The sequence below is a fragment of the Telmatherina bonti genome, assembly GCF_933228915.1.
Source record: "Telmatherina bonti genome assembly, chromosome: 24".
NCBI lineage: Eukaryota > Metazoa > Chordata > Actinopteri > Atheriniformes > Telmatherinidae > Telmatherina > Telmatherina bonti.
The window spans coordinates 23,074,480-23,095,229 of record NC_136633.1 but is presented as its reverse complement, the minus strand read 5'-3'; the positions used below and the strand labels follow the sequence as shown (position 1 = coordinate 23,095,229).

The following is a 20,750-nucleotide window of genomic DNA, read 5'->3' as shown; positions in this document are numbered from 1 at the left end:
CCTTCCCCAGTTGATCTGGATCTCGTGTCTAGCTTTATAAAATGGCACAGGGGTAAAGCCTTTTTTTTTTTTTTTTTTTTTAACCTTCATGAACTTGCAAAGATTAAATAATTTCTAACCGCTTAGCACTTCGAGACAATATTTTGTGTCTTAATCACCTCCTGGCTGGATTACTGTCTGGATCAGCCAGTCATCTCTTTAACAATCAAAATGCCTGCAGTCCTGGCAGGTTGCGCATCATGCAGACGACACATTTCACCTGTTTGACACTTTGTTTAGCGTGAAATATCCTCAAACTTTGGGAATAGGTTGCACCGCCATCAGTTTGTTCTTCATTGTTTAAACAAAGACGCTGCAAGAAAATGACAATACTGCCCCCAGCATTTCCCGTGGTGCTTTGCGTCGTTTGCTTGGTGTTTAGAGTTCTTATACTGTCTGAAAAGCCGTGGTTGGTAAATGACATTGAGTTGCCTGGCGCAGCATTTTATTAGCAAAACCGTTACGGGCGTTTATAACACGATGCGTCAACAATGAAATTTCGCGTTGATGAATTTTCATTGTCGACAAATTGTTGCAACCTTATCTCACAAGTTTCGTAGGAAATGGATGGAAAATAAGCAAAGTTGCCCTCCTCCCCCGTGTGTCAAACCCATTGGTCTTTGCCAGATCATTGTTGAGCTTTTCCTGTTTTGGTCTTTGTACTCTGGTTGGCATCATTGGCTCGTCTTCAGTCTGCTTTGGGATCATTTAATGTCTCAATCTGCGATCACTGATCATTCTGTTAATTTCTAAACAACATATTCCAGAAACAAAGTGAAGTGGCCAGAAATCTCCTCTGCTCCCTCTCTCCAAACAATTAATTCTGCAGACAGACTGCAGGACCTCTACCTGGACTCTGGAGGCTTCTTTCTGGAAACTATGGTATATAACGGCTTTTGAACGTTTCTTTTCATTGTGGGTAGAGAAAACATCCAGCTAGCTTCTTCCAGATGTGGTCAACATGTCTGGAAAAGGGCTTTATAAGCCATTCACCATGTTTTCCAATTCAGGGTCGTATCCTAAAAGCAGAATAAAACCCTGAACAGGCTGCCTGTCTGCTGTAGGGCTGTGGTTAAACATATTGTTTGCTTTTTAATGGCAACTTTACAGCCAAAAATTGTTTTTTTTCTACAATAGAAAAATTCCGACTTAATCTCGACATTTAGAGACATAACTTATCTTCTGATGGATTTCAGACTAAATCTTTTCTGGAACGTGACGATACTGAACGATCTTTACTATTAACGATTCGAAATCAAGTAATGGTGACATCCTTGTATTTCAGCTGTGAATCCACCTGCATGGAGTCGTTTTGTAATTTGTTTCCAGTCGGCTGAAATGAACGAGACTGTATCAGGATCCGTCTTTGTGTGGAATAAAAATACAGAATTCCACATTTATGTTTCAAAGCTACAGATCATCGGCATCACTGAAACAAAAAAGTGTCAAAACCTTTGATTTGGTTACTCCAACCTGTGATTATCAAGAATTATAGAAGTTTATCTTTGGCCTTTAAATGGATTTTATAAACTGAGAATCTGTCAGAGGTCAGTGGGAAATGTGGGGTGGGGGGTGTTTTAAAAGGTTTTTTGCATTTGAAAGCTTACTGACATTAATTAGCCTCAGAGGACCAGAACTGAGCAGTCAGGTGTCAAACCAAACATCCCACCACCGTTTCCTCCGTCTAACCTGCATATCTAAGCAGCTGCTTACCTTATTAACATTTCATAGAGGGGGGAGGTGGTGAGAATAACATGTATTTCCAACACCGGCACACTGAAGGCTGTAAGGCATCAACAACTATATTTAACTTTGGCTGTGATGCACCAGAAGCCGGTTTGGTGCGACAAGGAGCAGGCTGACGAAGAAAAACACAATCTGTCTGTCTCGCTGCTCCCTCCTCGCGCCTTTGTTTATGCTTTGATGCTCGCCGGGTATCACATCCATCTGTCTCAGCCACGGATGAACAGAAGGAAAACACAGTTGGTCAAATAAGTCAATAAAGGATCTGAAAAAACTCATTTAATTTCCAGGCTGAGGGAGCTACAAACTATCTTTAAATTACTTATGTTAAAAAATTCTGATTAAAGTAGAATCAACTACTTTACATAGAAATCACCAAGTTTTATTGGAGGGAAAAACATTCTCAAATTAACCCAAACCATTAATGTAGAAGCAGCTCACACAATATCTGCTCCTCATCATCTTGTTCAGAGCCTCAGAGTTTCTACGGCGATGACTATTGCCTAGCAACAGGGTGATGAAGCTATTTGCAGAAGTGTGAATGCGCCTCAGTCTTCACACCTGAGATTTGTGACATTCTTCAACCATAGGCAGCAACAACTTCATACACTTACACTCTTCAGAAGGAAGAAAAAAAGTTTTTTTTTTAAAAAAAAACAAAAAAAAAAACTGGATAAAACTAAACTTTTGTCTGATTTATGTTTTGAAAAACATGTTTTGGTAAAAGCAAATCAAAGCTACAATGTGATTTTTATCGGTTTCCAGCCCAGTTTCCCAAGTTTTCCTCTACCTTTCACCCCTGTGTCAAAAGGAGAAACTCAGGGGTCGATTCATAGACCACTGTTGTTTTAAATGTAAATAATCTTTGTGAGGATTTTCTAATGGCAGCTGCCATCTCTACGCAGATGATACTGTGATCTATTGTTTCTCTTCTTCAACAAGCTAAATTATGAAATACCTCCAGATTTTATTCAGATTCTCTGAACTATTAAAACTCAAAGTGTGCTCTCTATATATTGACAATTTCTCAGGAATAGTTAGTTTTAAAAACATTTACATCCCGTCCACAAGGTTTACAATCTACATATAAAATGTACAGTTTATTCCAAGACTATACGGTAAATCCTCAATTACACCATGATTTGTCTCATTTTCTAATATAAGATAAGATATAAGATAAGATAAGTGATTATCAAAAACTAAAACAAAGGTTGAAAAACTCTGGGATGGAGAGGCCTGACGTCTGACGGTGTGTTCAGACCAAATGCATTTTGAGTGTCAAGAGCGTCAGGTTTACATGTAAAGTCTATATGGAGGTGTTGAGCTTTCTAGCAGTGCGTTCTGAGCGTCGGCGTGACGTGCGCCACACGACGAAAATTTAGAAAGTTTCATAAGGTTGACGCGCATTACGCGCGGAGCACGCCACAAAAACCAGAGATGGAAAATCTGAACTTTTGCCGCGGGGCGTCAACCAATCAGAGCAATCAGCACGCAGCTCCTGGAGTACGCCTATGATTTCAGTGGTTAACCCAGACACGTGGCTGAGACGCCCTACGACAGTGTTCCTCATCGCATGCGGCTCACTGACTCTTGACTTGCGGCTTTTGAAGCAGCCACTGGCTTTCTGAAAATGCGATCTAAACAAGTCATAATGATCCTCAACTCTGCAGTTCTCTCCACAAACAAGAGCTGCAGGCTGCTTGCAGAAACTTTGCTGTCCTAACGGCCCTAACTGACCCTGTCAGAGTTGCCAGTTTGGCTAATTTCAGCTGCACCAATCTCCGCCAAAGAGCTGCTCCGTTGGTAGCGTAGTAAATATATTGAAAAAGAAATGCCCACATTCTGGAGGTATTATTGTATTTTCATCATATACTGTTGCATAAGAATGCCATGACTCCGTGCAATATTTAGGATAACCATTACTTGCTAAAAAGCTGAATGTTACTGATTTGGCAATGTAGCAGGAGACGTAGCGTGACAACGCTAACCTTCAGACAAGCGGCAAACACGTCAGGAGCATTTTGGGCGTTGGACACAAAAGTGACAGTTTAGTGACCAGTGTCAAGCGCTCAGAAAGACTCAAAACGTGTCTGGTGTGAACACACCCTGACTGAGGTGTTTGAGGACTTAGACTTAACAGCAGAGGCCTCAATTGTAAAACTGTGTGGAGCAACGATGGCTACAGGTGGTGTATGTACAAAAAAACAGGACTTACAGTGGGGCTTCAAAGTTTGGGCAACCCTGGTAAAAATTTATTTTAATGTGCCAAAAAGAAGCTAACAAAAGATGGAACATCTCCAAAAGGCGTCAAATTACAGATTAGACATTCTTATAACATGTCAAAAGAAGTTCAATCTTATTTCCATCATTTTAACTTTTAAAATAACAGAAAACAAAAAATGGCCTCTGCAAAAGTTTGGGCACCCTGCATTGTTAGTACCTTCCATTCCCCCGTTTGGCAAGTATGACAGCTTGTAAACACTTTTTATAGCCAGCCAATAGTCTTTTGAATCTTGTTTGAGGTATCTTTGCCCATTCTTCCTTGCAAAAGTCTTTCAGATCTTTGAGATTTCTGGGCCATCTGTGACACACTGCTGTTTTAAGGCAGACTTTCGATTATGTTGAGGTCAGGAGATTGTGAAGGCCATGACAAAACCTTCAGTTTACGCCTCTTGATGTAATCCACCCTGGATTTTGAGGTTGTTTTTAGGATCATTATCCATATGTAGAAGCCATCCTCTCTTTAACTGCAGCTTTTTCACAGATGGCATTAGGTTAGCATCCAAAATTTGCTCAAATCTCATTGAATCTATTTTTCCTTCTACTCATGACATGTTCCCTTTGCCACTGGCTGCAATACAACCCCAAAGCATGATTGATCCACCACCATGCTTAACAGTTGGATAGAGGTTCTTTTCATTAAATTATGTGCCCTTTCTTCTCCAAACGTACCTGTGCTCATTCCGGCCAAAAAGTTCAATTTAAACCTCATCAATCCACAGAACTTGTTTCCAAAATGCATCAGGCTTGTCTATATGTTCCTTTGCAAACTTCAAATGCAGATTTTTGTGGTAAGGACGTAAAAGAAGTTTCCTTCTGATGTCTCTTCCATGAAGGCCATATTTGTACAAGTACCTCTTTATAGTGGAAAAGTGCACCATGACTCCAGTATCAGCCAGATCTTCCTGGAGGGATCGTGCAGTCACTCGTGGGTTTTGACTTGCTTTTCTTACAATCTTGCGAGCTGTTCTGTCTGATATTTTTCTTGGTCTTCCAGATTTTGCTTTAACTTCCTCTGTTCCCAATGACCGCCATTTCTTGATTACATTCGGAACAAAGGATATTAGCATCTGAAAACGCTTTGCTATTTTCTTACACCCTTCTCCTGCTTTGTGAGCATCAACTATTTTCAGTTTCAGTGTTCTTGACAACTGCTTAGAGGAACCCATGGTGCCGATTGTTGAGGCAAGGTCAGATGAGTCTAAGCATTTAAAACCTTTGAGATTGACATCACCTGGTCTTTCCAGACACTAACTGTAAACAATCCAGGACACTGTCAGGTCTCTGTTGTCAAATTGGGGGCGCACAAGGTACTAACTCTGCAGGGTGCCCAAACTTTTACAGACGTCATATTTTGTTTTCTGTTATTTTGAAGGTTTAAATGATGGAAATAGGATGTAACTTTTTTTGACATGTTATGAGAATGTCTAAACTGTACTTTGATGCCTTTTCGAGATTTTCCATCTTTTTAAAACTCCTTAGTTGCACATTAAAATAAATTTTTACCAGGGGTGCCCAAACTTTGGAGCCCCACTGTATATCTGATATGAGGAAGCATCTTGTCATTCCCACATGTTGGCTGTAAAAGGTCAGGCAAACGCCCCTGATAAATATCAATCATTCTCATTTCCATGATCCCCAGCAGGGGAAATAGCAAGGTAGAAATTCTGATGGACAATATTGTAAAATTTTATCTGGTGTACACCGGCTGAACATCAGCACCGCCAGAAAGGCAGAGGAGCGTCAGCAGGAGACAGATGCTGTCAACGCGCCCTATCAGACCACCGAAATGTAAGGGGAAAGCACAACGCCGTCCACAGGAGGAGTAAGTTTGCCAGGGAGGAAGCGGGGGCTGCTGCCCACTTCCACAGGAGGTTAGAAGCTAGTGGGGAAAATGAACGAGTCCACAGATACACTGGAACCAAATGCTCCAGAGGCCCCAGATGATGCTGCAGGTGGTTTATTTCTTTGTTTCACATTATAAAATGAACGTTTAAACACAAATGAGACGTCTCTGACTCCAGTTCATTTACTGGGAAAACACTGGACTTCCTTTGTGTCCCTGCAGCTGTGGTTGGACAGGGGGAAGCCAGTGATTCCACACCCCCCCAGCAACCGTGTCCATATAGGGGACACAATAATTGCCATCAAGGAGGAGGTCCAGGAGTTGGGGAGAAATAAAGACCATCCTGCCAGACAACTTGTGATTAAACCAGAATTCTTGTGTTGCATCACTTCTAGACGCTGCGTAAAGCAGCAGCGTTTGGTTCCAACATGAGAGGATGAGTTTGGGGACAACAGCGCTTGTCGCAGGTGAACGTGACACGTTCCCATTTTGTATAATGTTATGTAGCGCCTCCACTATCTGCACACCTTTGCAGCTATGTAACTGGATTCCTCCTGCAGTCCATCAGCGCAATGGCCGCTACACCACGGTGTGTCTGGCTGTGGAGAACATAGTTCTGTTACTCTGGGCTGGGAAAAGGAGTGAGCAGCCGCGACATGTAAGTCAGTACATTTTGGACGATTGCAGGCTTCACGCCAGAATCTCCACGTGCGATGTTCACCCGCAGGGACAAATAAGGCACTCTGCGTCTTTATGCATTGGGGTGCATTTTATATCTAACCATCACTTCATGTTCTGTACATCTGCAGGTGGGGGGAACACCCTGATCGTAGCCTAAAGATGGGCAATTTTGCACAGCCATCATATGGTACGGTAGCATACTGTATGACTCATTAATTCCATGAACTGGCTCTCATCACATGTAAAACTACTGTTTCAGAACATATTTTACTGGTTGACGTTCTTATTCATAACATTTCTGTTGTAAATCAATTTTTTGTCATGGAATATCAATATAAAATGTGTTTTCTTAATTTTTCCAGATAATAATGTACAACGTGTGAAAGTTTGTTTGATTTTGCACAAATGTCTCAAATTTCATATCAACCTGATGCTTCACGTGAAGAGTTTCTTTACTTTCAGTTTGATTCTTTAAAAACATGAAACTTCAGACTGGAAAACCTCTCAGCTTCTAAAATCACAGATCTGAAACTGATCCTTGCAGGGAGTCAAAACTGCAGAAAGTTGAACTTGAGGCCATCGTCCATCTCACTGGGGTATCCTCTCACACAACCCTGCTGTTGTTTGGACTGGTTCTTAGTCTTTCATTTTCCATGTAGCCATGTTTACCAAAATGTAGAACTAGATGGGTGTAGCTTTAGCTTTAGTTTTGGCTAAAGCCAGTTGGAGGTAATCCTACAAATAACTCGATTTACCCTGACTCAAGCTAGTTTTCAGCTATCTTCTTCAAAGTCATTTTAACCTAAATGAAAGCTTGCTTATTTTCTATGCATGATTAAACAAAGAACTCTCATTTGGCATCTTTTGACTCCTTTCTCAGAAATACACCACCCCATCCTCAACCTCTGGGCCACAACTAGTTGGATAAGCAATGCTAAAGCTAGTTAGATTTCTTTTAATGATTAAAAGAGAAGTTTAATTTGGCATCTTTTAAATCATTTCTAAAAAAAAAAAAAAAAAAAATACTACTCTCCTTTACCTGATAGACTGTATATAGAGATGGGCGGAGCCTCCGTGACGTCACCCATAGGTTTCTGAAAAGCGGAATTGAAGCTCTGTGGGCGGTTCCTACCATCGCCATCTTGGCAGGGGCATGCGCATCGTCTCGCCCAGAAAATACAAATATGGGCAAAGAGGTGGAGCTGAGAGGGGGGCTGTGAGCATCACGGTGGAGGATTGACATCCAGCGAACTCCCAGCTTTCCGTAGCTAAAAGCTAACCGAGTTAACCAGCTAACAGAGGTAAGCGGGCTAAAGCTAAGTCACGTTGTTTACCGGCTAAAACCCGCAGTTGTTTTACATTCTAACTTGAAGCGGGAGATTGGTACATGTCAATCAAAAGGACACACCCTTAAATATGCCAAACTTCGAGATTAAAATTACTTTTAAACGGGCGAGTTAGAAAAAAATTCACTCCTCTCACAGTTGTCATAAAGGTAAACCTGACCTATTAAACTGAAAATGGATTTTTGAACCAGGCTGTAAACATGTTTATTTCTACTGTGAAGTTGGTCTTTTTAACATGGGAGTCTATGGGGATTTGCTCTGTTTTGGAGCTGAATGAAGAGGGAACTGCAGTTTTATACACTTCCACATAGGATTCACTTTTAACCGCCGGAGGTTGTCGCTTGCTTTACCTCCAAGCTAAGGCTAATTGGATCAATTTTAGCCAAGCCAAATCCAGCCCCAACAAGGCTTAAACCAACCATCCAGGTAGCTTTAGCCCAAGTTAAAGCTACCTGGATGAAGTTGGCTGTAGATTTGCAATTAATTAAAGACATTTGTTGAACTAAATATTTTTGTTCACACTGCTACACAACATAACTATTTGCTTGACATGAAAATCTCTTGGAATGACCAGCCACAGCCCAGACCTGCATCTGATTTAGAAACTGTGTTATGATTTAAAGATTACAACACCAACATGAGTCATCCAGCTGGCTGAATCTGGAGCAATTTTGTCTTGAGGAATGGACAGAAATCCCAGTGGATAGATGTGCCAAACTTCCAGAGACCCAGAGAGATGATCGGCTGGAATTACGGCAAAGTGTTTGGATGTTGACTTAAAACATACAGAGCCAGTTAATGCATTTTTATATCAGGTTTTTACTCTCTCTTCTCTACTTCCTGGTTAGATGTGGGTGAGACTTCAGTGTAAAGACATACATGTGTTTATTAATTAGGATTAAGCGACCTCTGTGGCTTGCTGGTCGCTGCCAATCAGGACAAATCTCATTCACATGGTTTGTGATGTTGAAGATTAGAGTTTTCAGATAAATTATTTAACGTCACAGAAAGAATCCAAACTCAATCTGAATTCCTCCAAATGTTATAGTAAACTTCACTCTACCTGTGTTTACTATACATTACATTACATTTTTTCGCAAAATAAGTGATATTTCAAAGTTTTGACAAACAAAAACTGTAATTTGTAATTTAGTTTCTATTAACCGTGTTTAGCACATAAGCCTCAGTTCTTGTAAAGTCTTGTTTGGGTGATGAGATTTTGCAAGAATTGCGACTTAAGCAAAGTAGCCACAGAGTGGTTTTTTGTTTTTAAACTAGCCAAATTTGCTCAGGCTTTTTGAAGCTTTTCTCCCTCATTTTCTTTTCTAAAACATTAAAATTGGCTTTTTGTTCCACACTAGGCCATCTTTAATGGAAATTAACTGGTCACAACCCCCAATGTCACATCTGGAGACAAAAAAAAAAAGGTTCTTATTACACTTTGCAATATATTTCTGGAAAATATATATTTTCTTATTGGAAAAATCACTTTATGAGAGCTTAAAAACTTTAGCGATATTTGACACTTTTTCCTAAATGTAGGTGTTTCCAATAACTTTTTTTTTTTTTTTTTTAATGCGATGTTTAGTTTTTGCACAATTCTGGGTGTCATAGAAACACACTTTTCTAATCATGACTAAATAAAGAGTTTTAATGGTCCTCTTGGTTTCTTTCTTAAAAAAAAAAAACAACTCATCCTGATCGTCATTAGGATCTGAACTCCCATCCTTCCAGAGATCAATCTTCATGGCTAATTGTGAGGTTATGCTGTCGCATCAACAAGGCCAGACGGGGACGAATCATCCAGCTTCATGTAATCTCATTCACGACTACAGGAACCGTCTGCATGTTGTTGTTTTTTTATGCTGTGAAATACAGATATTATTAGACTCAGGCACTAAGTAAGCAGAGCTTTTTCTAATTCTGAAATCCTCGTCTCTGGCAGACAGCTGGCATTACAGCAGGAGAGAAGAGACAAAATGCTTGTTACTCTCCGGAAAAGGCTTTAAAAATAACTACAAATTCCACAGAAAAATCTGATTATGCATTCAACGTTTGGCTCCCATTCCCTCCTGGAGTTTACTGAGGTGAAGAGAAATGTTGCTGCGGCTGGTGAAACTTCCCAGACTCCAGGATCTTCGTGTTTAAAGGTCAGTTTCCACCAGGCGCGTGTATTCTGGCTGCGCAGCTGATTTAGTCTATGGTGTGGTTTACAGTGGGCGCACCATGGTGGGTTTCACAAGCGCCTCGTCCTGGATCTCAACTAAATACATAAAGCAAGTCTATTTCTGATGGACCCCGTTTCCAGAAAGCGTCAAACTCTGAAGGTCAAATAGACCCAGACAGGATATCAGACACGGGAACCGTGTAAAACATTTGTTAAATTTAATAATAAACTCCCCCATGCAGTTTTTCCATGGCTGAACTTTGCAAACACGTCACGACTGGTGACGCAGGGTTTATATCAGTCATCAGGGGGTCTCCGAAGTGGCGAAAGGAGGTTTGGATGGTGATGTAACCACCACCTTATATTTGTTTTGCTTTTTCTATGCTTTGTAGCATCCAGTCAGGTAAGATGTCTGTAAAGAACCATAAAGTAATAAACCAATGAAAAAAGCATGTGATTTTATGATCCAGATATGCAGACAGCATCCGCGGCGTCTGACCCAAAACCGCGGGCAGCCGTAACGAAGCGCACATGCATCCTGTGGAAACTGGAGGTTATGTGTGCGACGGATTCTCACCACTTCAGGCAGCAGTTTGGTGGCCAGGTCGTGGATGGCTTTTCCCAAGATGCACAGGGAGGACAGGATGAAAATCACTCCCAGGATAACACAGGCTCTGAGGACAAGGAAAGAAACATAACAAACACCCAACAGACAGATGAGACTGGGTTCATTCTTCAACACACCATTTAGTTTAGTTTGCAAAGGTTGTTTGTTATACATACAGACTTTTTTTTTTATTTTTTATTAGAGGCTGCTTGAGAGATAATTTAAGCTTGGTTTTACACTTACCATCATACTTGCACATAAACTATTCTAAGGGAATAATAAATAAAATACGCTTAAATGCTTAAATGTAACTGCTTACATTTAAGCGTAGTTTATTTAAGCGGTTAGTAAAATGAATGAATGAATGACGCTTAAATGTATTTTTTTGCCATTTAAAAAAAAAAAAACTTTAAGTACCAAATTACTAATAACTACAATTAACCATGTTTTAGTGCCTCCAAACTCACAGTACAAAATATATTTAGGCATATTTTACCAACATTATAACAGCAGTATGATCCAGATTATATAGTTTACTTGCAATGTGAGTTTGGTAGCACTACAACATTTCATATTGTAGTTACTACTAATTTTATACTTATAAAAAATTCAAATATGCCAAAAAATACATTTAGGCATATTTTACAAAGATTAGAGCTGTAGTATGATCCAGATGAGGTTTATTTACCCCTGTGAGTTTTTGGTTTTATAATTTGCCAACGGTCCAGTCAAGCAGCAGCAGGTTCTGCATAGAGTCCGATTTAAGTCTTATACGTCGGAGGACGGCTCTTTTAGAGGAAAATGCGATTGTAGCTCGCAGTCTACCTTGGTCTGATTATGGCGTTGTGTCGGTTTTGTAGAAGTAATGTTCCACTGATGAGTTATTAATTCAGAAAATCTTGGAATATCTTTCGAACTTTACCGAAGTCTCCCGGTCAACAATGTCCCCATTTTAACAAGGAGGACGGGTCAGGTTCACTTTCCTCATGAAAGATAACCAGTAATGAACTGAGAATTTAGTTTTTCATCCGTTTCAATCAAACTCTCTTACAACTGTTCTCACTCATCATGCTCTTTTGCACTCATTTTGCCACTTCCACATGGTTATTTGGATTTCTATAGAAGTAAATTTAATAAAGAATGTAAGTAAATATTAGAATATATGATCATGTATACAAGAGATGATACAAGTATCAGTGAAAGGGTATACTATTGTTTGTGAGAGAATATGAATATCCCTTTAAGAGATTATTTATGAGAGAGTATATGATTGTTTTAGTAAGAGTATAATAGTGTTTGTGTGCGAGTATGATGGTATGTATTAAACCAAGTTTAAATTCTCTCTCATATGTTCTCTCATATTTTCAATCATTCATGCAAACATACATGTGTATATATTTTCAGTCACACATACAAACATGTTTACATTCATACATACATTTTTTAAATCATACCTACATAAATATTTTCAGGTATACATATAAAGATGTTTACGTCCATGCATGCATACATATATTCAAATGATAAGAGTCACACATACATGCATTATTTCAGTCATACATACATACAGAACGACATAGTTTGTGTCAAAAAATGTCGTACTATTGTGAAATTTGTTCACACATACTATGCAACGACATTTCTTGACCCATACTAAACCATGTTGTGACACATACTATACTATGTCATGTTTTGATGCATGCTATGACATTTTTCTTTGACACATATTAGATTGTGACATTTTTTGACAAATACTATACAATGACATTTTTGACACATACTGTACATTTTTTATCCATACCACAGCATTGTTTGACATACTATACTATGAAATCCTTTGACACATTACACTGTCCTTTTTTTTTTTTTTTTTTTTTTTTACATACTATGAATTTATTCAACACATACTAGAATATTTTCCACAGATACTATATTTTTGACACTTTGGCAATTTTTGAACAGAAACTATACTGACTTAGCATTTTTTGACATGCTATACTAAAAAGACAAGTCTTTGACACATACAATACTATGAAATCCTTTCATACATACTATGCAGTCATTTTTTGACATGTACTATATTTTTTACACATGTGACACCCCCACCATTAATTTGACTTTGTTTAATTGTTTGTCCTTCTGTTGAGTGTTTGCAGGTGCCGTCATAATTAGTGGCATTAGCTTCACCTGGGCCCGGTGTGCTCTGCCACAAGTTAAAAGCTCCACCAAGCCTAAGCTCAGTGTGTCTCCCAGGCTTGGGCTGGGAGATCACCCTGGTTGTGTGCAGGCATGGCACTTTGGTTTTGCTTTGTTTGGTCTTGATTTCTGCTTATGTTTCTTTAATAAAGTTTTTCTTTGTAACACCCACTTTTGCGTCTGCCTCCCTTCTTGGTTACATCCTTTGAGTTGGACTGTAACTCACACATTATACTATGACATTTTTGGCATACTACATTAAAAAGGTTTTTGACACATTTACCTGACATTTTTTGACAGACTACAATATGGCCTTTTTCTGACATACTATACCATGAAATTTTACAACACATGATATAGTTTGACACATACTGTACAATGACTTTTTTTTTTTTTTTTTTACACAACATATTTTTGACACACTATGCCATTTTTGCAATACACTACTGGCATTTTTTAACACATACCATACTGTGACATTTTTGGACACATACTATGCCATGACAAATTTTGACACATACTATACTTTGGCTTTTTTTTTTTTACACAAAATATACAGACATTTTTCTGACACATACTATACTATGAATTTTTTTTACACAAGTTATTTTTAGAAAGGCTATACAGACATTTTTGGCATGCTATACTATGACATTTGTTAACATACTATTAAAGTTTTTAACACTATATTATGACATTTTTATACATACTACACTATGACATTTTTGCCTCATACTATATTTATATGCATACTATACTATGGATTTTTTACACATTAGTATGTGTTCTTTGACAAAACTATACTATATTGTCTGACCTTTATTCATATTGTGAATTTTTTTACACCTACTACACTCTTTTTTTGGCTTTTTTTGACACATGCAATACCATGACATTTTTTATACATACTATGGAATTTTTGACATACTACACTATTAAATACTTTGACACATCATACTCCTTTTTGACATATTATGAAATTCTTTGACACAATACTATGACATTTTTGACATACTCTTTTTTTTTTTTATATATTAGTATGTGGTTTTTTTTTTTACAAAAACTACACTAAAGCATTTTATGAAATACTATGAATTTTTTACACATACTATACAATGCCAATTTTTGACACGCTATACTACGATATTTTTTGAGACACTATAATATTAATTTTTTTTTTACATACTATATTGTCATTTTCTGACCCACTATCTGATGACATTTCTGACATTATGCTATGAAATTTATAGTATGACATAATATGAACATAAAATACTGACATTTTTGACACATACCATACCACAACATTTTTTATACACACTATACCATTGCATTTTTGACACAGACTATACTATGACATTTTTGAGACATGCTATATAGTCATTTTTTACATATATATACTATATTTTTGACAAGATGCCATTTTTGATTTACTATGCTGTCATTTTTGACACATACTTTACTATGACATTTTTTCAAATACTACAATATGTTTTCATACATACTATACTATGTATTTTTGACACATTTGTATGTTTTCTTTGACAAAAACTATAGTAAAACATTTTTTGACACTATTTTTTACACACACTATAGCATGACATATTTTACACATACTATACTATGACATATTTGACATACTATGTCAATTTCTGATACAGACTATACTATGACATTTTTGACTCATTTTTTACACATATATTACATTTTTGACACTACTTTTTTACATTCTATACTGTGACATACTATGCTTTCTGTATGTTTTGACACATAATATACTACATTGTTATACATACTATACATTGAACTTTTGACATTAGTATGTGTTCTTTAACAAAGAAATATACTAAGGTATTTTTGACACATACTATACCATGACGTTTTTGACACATTATACTATGAAATTATTCGACACACATCCTATTTTTTTGACACTGAAATTTTTTGACAAAGACTATACTGTGACACTTTTACTATGTCAATCTTTGTCACAAACCAAGCTATGACATTTTAATTTTTTTTTTTTTTTTTTACATACTATACCATTGTATTTGTACACTCCAACATTGATTCATGCCATTTTGACACATTAATACTATGGCAGTTTTGAGACATACTATACTATACTTTTTCACATGCCATAGCATGTCGTGACATATGTGATTTTTTTGACACATACCATACTATGAAATTATTTGACACCTCCTATACTGACATTTTTTGCAATATACTATACTATATTTTTACACATGCCATACCATGAATTTGACACACACTATACTATATTTTTTGGCACAAACTATACCTTGACATTTTTTCCAGACACACTATGGTGTGAATTTTTTTTTACACATACTATACCACAACATTTTTGACACATACTTTACTATGGAATTTTGCCAAATACTACACTATATTTTTATACATACTATACTATGTATTTTTGACTTATTAGTAGGTGTTCTTTGACAAAATAGTAAAGCCTTTTTCGAAACAACACTATATTATTGACACACTATAGCATGACATATTTTACACATACTATACTATGACATATTTGACATACAAGTAAATTTTTGACAGACTTCACTATGACATTTTTGAGACATACTATACTATTACATTTTTGACAATAAAATGCAAATACTATACTGTCATTTTTTACACATATTACATTTTTGACACAGTACTTTGACATTCTATACTGTGACCTTTTTTGACGTACTATACTGTAATTTTTGACACATAATATACTACATTTTTATACATACTATACATTAAACTTTTGACATTAGTATGTGTTCTTTAACAGAGAAATATACTAGGGCATTTTTGACACACTAAATTATGGCATTTTTTGACACTATACTATGAAATTATTCGACACACATCCTAATTTTTTGACACTGAAAATTTTGACAGACAATAATGAAATTTTTTTTGACAAAGACTATACTGTGACACTTTTACATACTATACTATGTCAATTTTTGATACATACCAAGCTATGACATTCTTTTTTACATACTATATTTTTATACATACTATACCATTGCATTTGTACACTACAACATTGATTCATGCCATTTTGACACATTATACTATGGCAGTGTTGAGACATACTATACAATGACATTTTTTTGACATGCCATACCATGTTTTGACATATGTGATTTTTTTGTCACATACCATATTATTAAATTATTTGACACCTCCTATACTGACATTTTTTGCAATATACTATACTATATTTTTACACATGCCATACCATGAATTTGACATACACTATACTATTATGTTTTTTGGCACAAACTATACCATGATTTTTTTTGACACACACTGCTAGGAATTTTTTACACATACTATATTGACACATAATATACACATACTGACATTTTTTACATACTATACTAAGACCATTTTTGACATACTATACTATTATTTTTTGACACATACTATACCATTACATCTATCAACACATACTATACTATGACAAATGACACATACTGTACTATAACAGATTATAACACATACTATACTATCAGAAATTATGACATACAGTACTCTGGCATGTTACTTTGACTTTCTGTTTAAGTGTTTGCAGGTGCCATCATGGCATAAGAAACACCTGGGCCTGATGTGCTGTGACTGAGCTCAGTGTGACTCCTAGTGCACTTTGTGCATGTGTGGCATGTTTTTAGTTTGCTATAGTTTTGTTTTGTTTTGTTTGTTACTTTAATAAAGTTTATTTTTGTATTAAACTACCTTGTGCTTGCCTCCCTTTTGTTAAGGTCTTTGAGCCAGCCTGTGACATAATACACTATGGCAAAATATGGCACACACTATACTATGAAATACTATGACAAACAGTATATTATGGTATATTATAACACATACTATACTATGACATATTATGACACATAATATGACATGACGAATACTACAATTTGACATGTAATGAAACATACTATACTATTTCATGTCATACTATACTATAAACATTTTTTTAAACCACCATGCTATGTGGTGACATATACTATATTTTTTGTTAAATACAATACTATCTCATGACATATTCAATACTAAGACTTTTTGACACATACAATACTGTCCTATTTTTTGACACATGCTGTACTAAGACATTTTTGACATACTATACTATGACATTTTTTTGACAAAGTATGTCATCAACACAGTATGACATTTGTTGACAGATACTACACTAACATTTTTTGTCAACACTGATACACACTAAAAAAATTGAGACACTATAATAAGACATTTTTTGGCACATACTATACGACTTTGAAACTTAAATAAAAAAATGTTTACACATACAATACTATGATGTTTTTGACATTCTATACGGTCAGTTGTGACACATGCTATACCATGTCATGAGAAATACATGACATGAAATATGACAATTTTGACACATACTATATTATGAATTTTTTTGACACAATGCTATGCATTGACATACTGTATTTTTTATGCATACTACACCATGACATTTTTGACAAATACTATACTGAGGCATTTTTGACATACTATGAAATTTTTTGACATACTATATCATGACATTTGATAAATACTATACGATGACATTTTTTAACTCATTTTATACCATTACATTTTTTGACATACACTAAACTATGACATTTTTTGTCCTTCTCCCTGTGATATCTTTTGTGTGACGGCACCACCATTACTTTGATTTTCTTTTTCAGTGCAGGTGTCACATCAGTTGCATGAGAAACACCAGGACCCGATGTACTGTGCCACTGTTTAAGAGCTCCACCATGCCTGAGCTCAGTGTGTCTTGCAGGCTTAGGGTCGGACATCACCTTGCCTTTGTGTAGGCATGGTAACTTTTTGGTTTGTTTTAGTTTTGTTTTGTTTGCTCCTTTAATAAAGTTTATATTTGTTCTAAATTACCTTGTGCTTTCCACCCTTTTTGTTGTGGTCTTTGAGCCGAAATGTAACATGCTACACTATGGCAAAATATGAAATACACTATACTATGAAATCTTATGACAGACTGTATACTATGGAATATTATAACACATACAATACAATAACATATTAAAACACATACTATGACATCTTATGATGCATGCATCACTTTGACATGTTCTGACACAGACTATACTATGTTGTGACTTCGGACACTATTATATTTTTTTATCCATACAATACTATCATGTGATACATACAATAGTATGACATTTATTGACATATTTTGACACATACTATACTATGACAATTCATAAAATACTATACTATTAGATGAGACATTCTATAATATGACATTACATGACATATACTATATAATACCTCACATACTATACATATCATTTTTATGATACTATATTATGCCATGAGACATATGTAATCTTTTTACTTTTTTTTTTTTCTTTTTTTTTTTAAATACTATACTATGACATTCTTTGACAAAATATACTGACATTTTTTGGAATATACTATACTGACATTTTCTGACACACAGTATACTAATTGTTTTTTTACATTGACATTCTATACCATGTCCTTTTTGACACATGCTATACTACGACATTTTATGATACACTATACTATGAGATAAGACATTATATATATATATATATATATATATATATATATATATATATATATATATATATATATATATATATATATATATATTTTTTTTTTTTTTTTTTTTTTTTTTTTTTTTTTTTTAAATACATACTATACTATTTTTTGACACATACTATTCTATGACATTTTTTTGGACATACTATGCTATGACATTTTATGACATACTATACTATGTCATGAGACACACTATGTCATTTTTGACATATATAATATTTTTTTAAAACACAATACTATGACAAATTTGACTTTCTATACTGTGTTGTGACATACTATGAAATTCTTTGACAAACTATACTGAGATTTTTTACATACTATACTGTGACATTTTTTGACTAATAATATACTGACATTTCTTTACACACTACACTCTACGACACTGACACATACTGCACAATTTTTTTAAAAACATTTTTAGACATTATATACTATGTTATCATATATACTATATTATGACATTTTTGACTTATACCATACTATGAAATTTTTTGACACATACTGACATTTTTTTATTCATACGATACTTTGGCATTTTTTGACATACTATACTATATTCTTGACACATATTATACTATGACATTTTTCACATACTATACTATGACATTTTATGACATTTTTATGATACTATGTTTTTTTTGGCACATATTATATCACAACATTTTTTTAATAGTATATTGTATCATAAAATGTCATAGTATAGTATGTATCACAACATAATATAGCATGTGTCAAAAAATGTTAGCATTGCATGTGTCACAATAGTATTGTTTCAAAAATGTCATGGTATTGTATTTCAGTACATAGTATTGTATGTGTCAAAAAATGTCATAGTATTGTATGTCACGACATTGTATTGTATGTGTCAAAAATTGCCATAGTATTGTATGTGTCAAAAATTGCCATAGTATTGTATGTGTCACGACATAGTATTGTATATTTTTTTAAAAAGTCAGTGTTGTAAATTTAAAAAAATGTCAGTATTTTATGTCAAACAACTGTCACAGTATTGTGTCACGACATAGTTCTGTATGTGTCAAAAAATGTCACAGTCTGTGTAAAAAATGTCATAATATTGTCACGTCATAGTACTATGTGTAAAAAAAATGTTAGTGTTGTATGTGTCATGACAGTATTGTATGTCAAAAAATGTCATGGTATTGTATTTCATACATAGTATTGCATGTGTCAAAAAATGTCATAGTTCTTTGTGTCACGACATTGTATGTGTCAAAAATGTCTGCATTGCATGTATCACGACATAGTTGTGTATGTGTCAGAAAATGTATTTTTTTTAAAAATATGTTAGTATTGTATGTGTCATAACTTGGTATTGTATGTCAAAAAATGTCAGTATTGCATGTCACAACAGTATGTATGTGTCAAAACATTTCATAGTATTTTTTACAAAATATATCAGTATTGCATGTGTCACGACATACTATTGTATGTGTCAAAAAGTCTGTTGTACTTGCAAAAATGTCATAGTATTGTATGTGTCACAGCATAGTATTGTATGTGTCACAAAATGTCAATATTGTGTCACAACATAGTATTGTATGTGTTAAAACATACCAAAGTATTTTATGTGTCACTGCATAGCATTTTGTTTAAATAAATGTTTCAGAAAATCTCCTTGTATTATATGTGTCACGACATTAGTATTGTATACGTCAAAGAATGTTAGTATTGCATGTGTCAGGACATAGTAGTGTAAAAAATGTCATAAGACAACATATAATGACATCTATTAAAACATACTATGTTATGACTATTCAACATACTATGCTATGACTTTTTTTGACACATACCATACGACACTTTTTGACACCCTATACTAAAAAATTATTTTGACCACTCATTTTTTACATACCATACATTTTTTTTTACATACTATACGACATTATTTGACATACTATACTAAAAATGTTGACATACTACATGACATTTTTACAGATACTATACTAAGACATTTTTTGAAACCATGAATTTTTTTTTTTACATTCTATACTATGACACATACTATATGCATTTTTTACGCATACTTTTGTAAGGAGTGTTTTAAATATTATACTATCACATTTTTTGACATACTATGTCATGACATACTATACCATGACATTTTTTGACACATACTATACTATGACATTTTTTTTTTTTAAACATACTATGACATCTTTTGACCCACACTTTACTGACAGTTTTTGACAC

At 35.1% G+C, this 20,750-nt stretch overlaps 1 protein-coding gene across 1 annotated transcript in view; it reads right to left on the bottom strand.

Annotated features, from left to right (window-relative positions):
- The window catches only part of LOC306774184 (transmembrane protein 163a), a gene marked incomplete at both ends in the record, with an annotated part of 66,611 nt that overhangs the window by 7,799 nt on the left and 38,062 nt on the right, over nt 1-20,750 (bottom strand). The window contains one exon of the mRNA XM_079264165.1: nt 10,680-10,776. Within this exon, the coding sequence (XP_079120291.1) occupies nt 10,680-10,776 (97 nt within the window). The remainder of the gene's footprint in view (nt 1-10,679; nt 10,777-20,750) is intronic.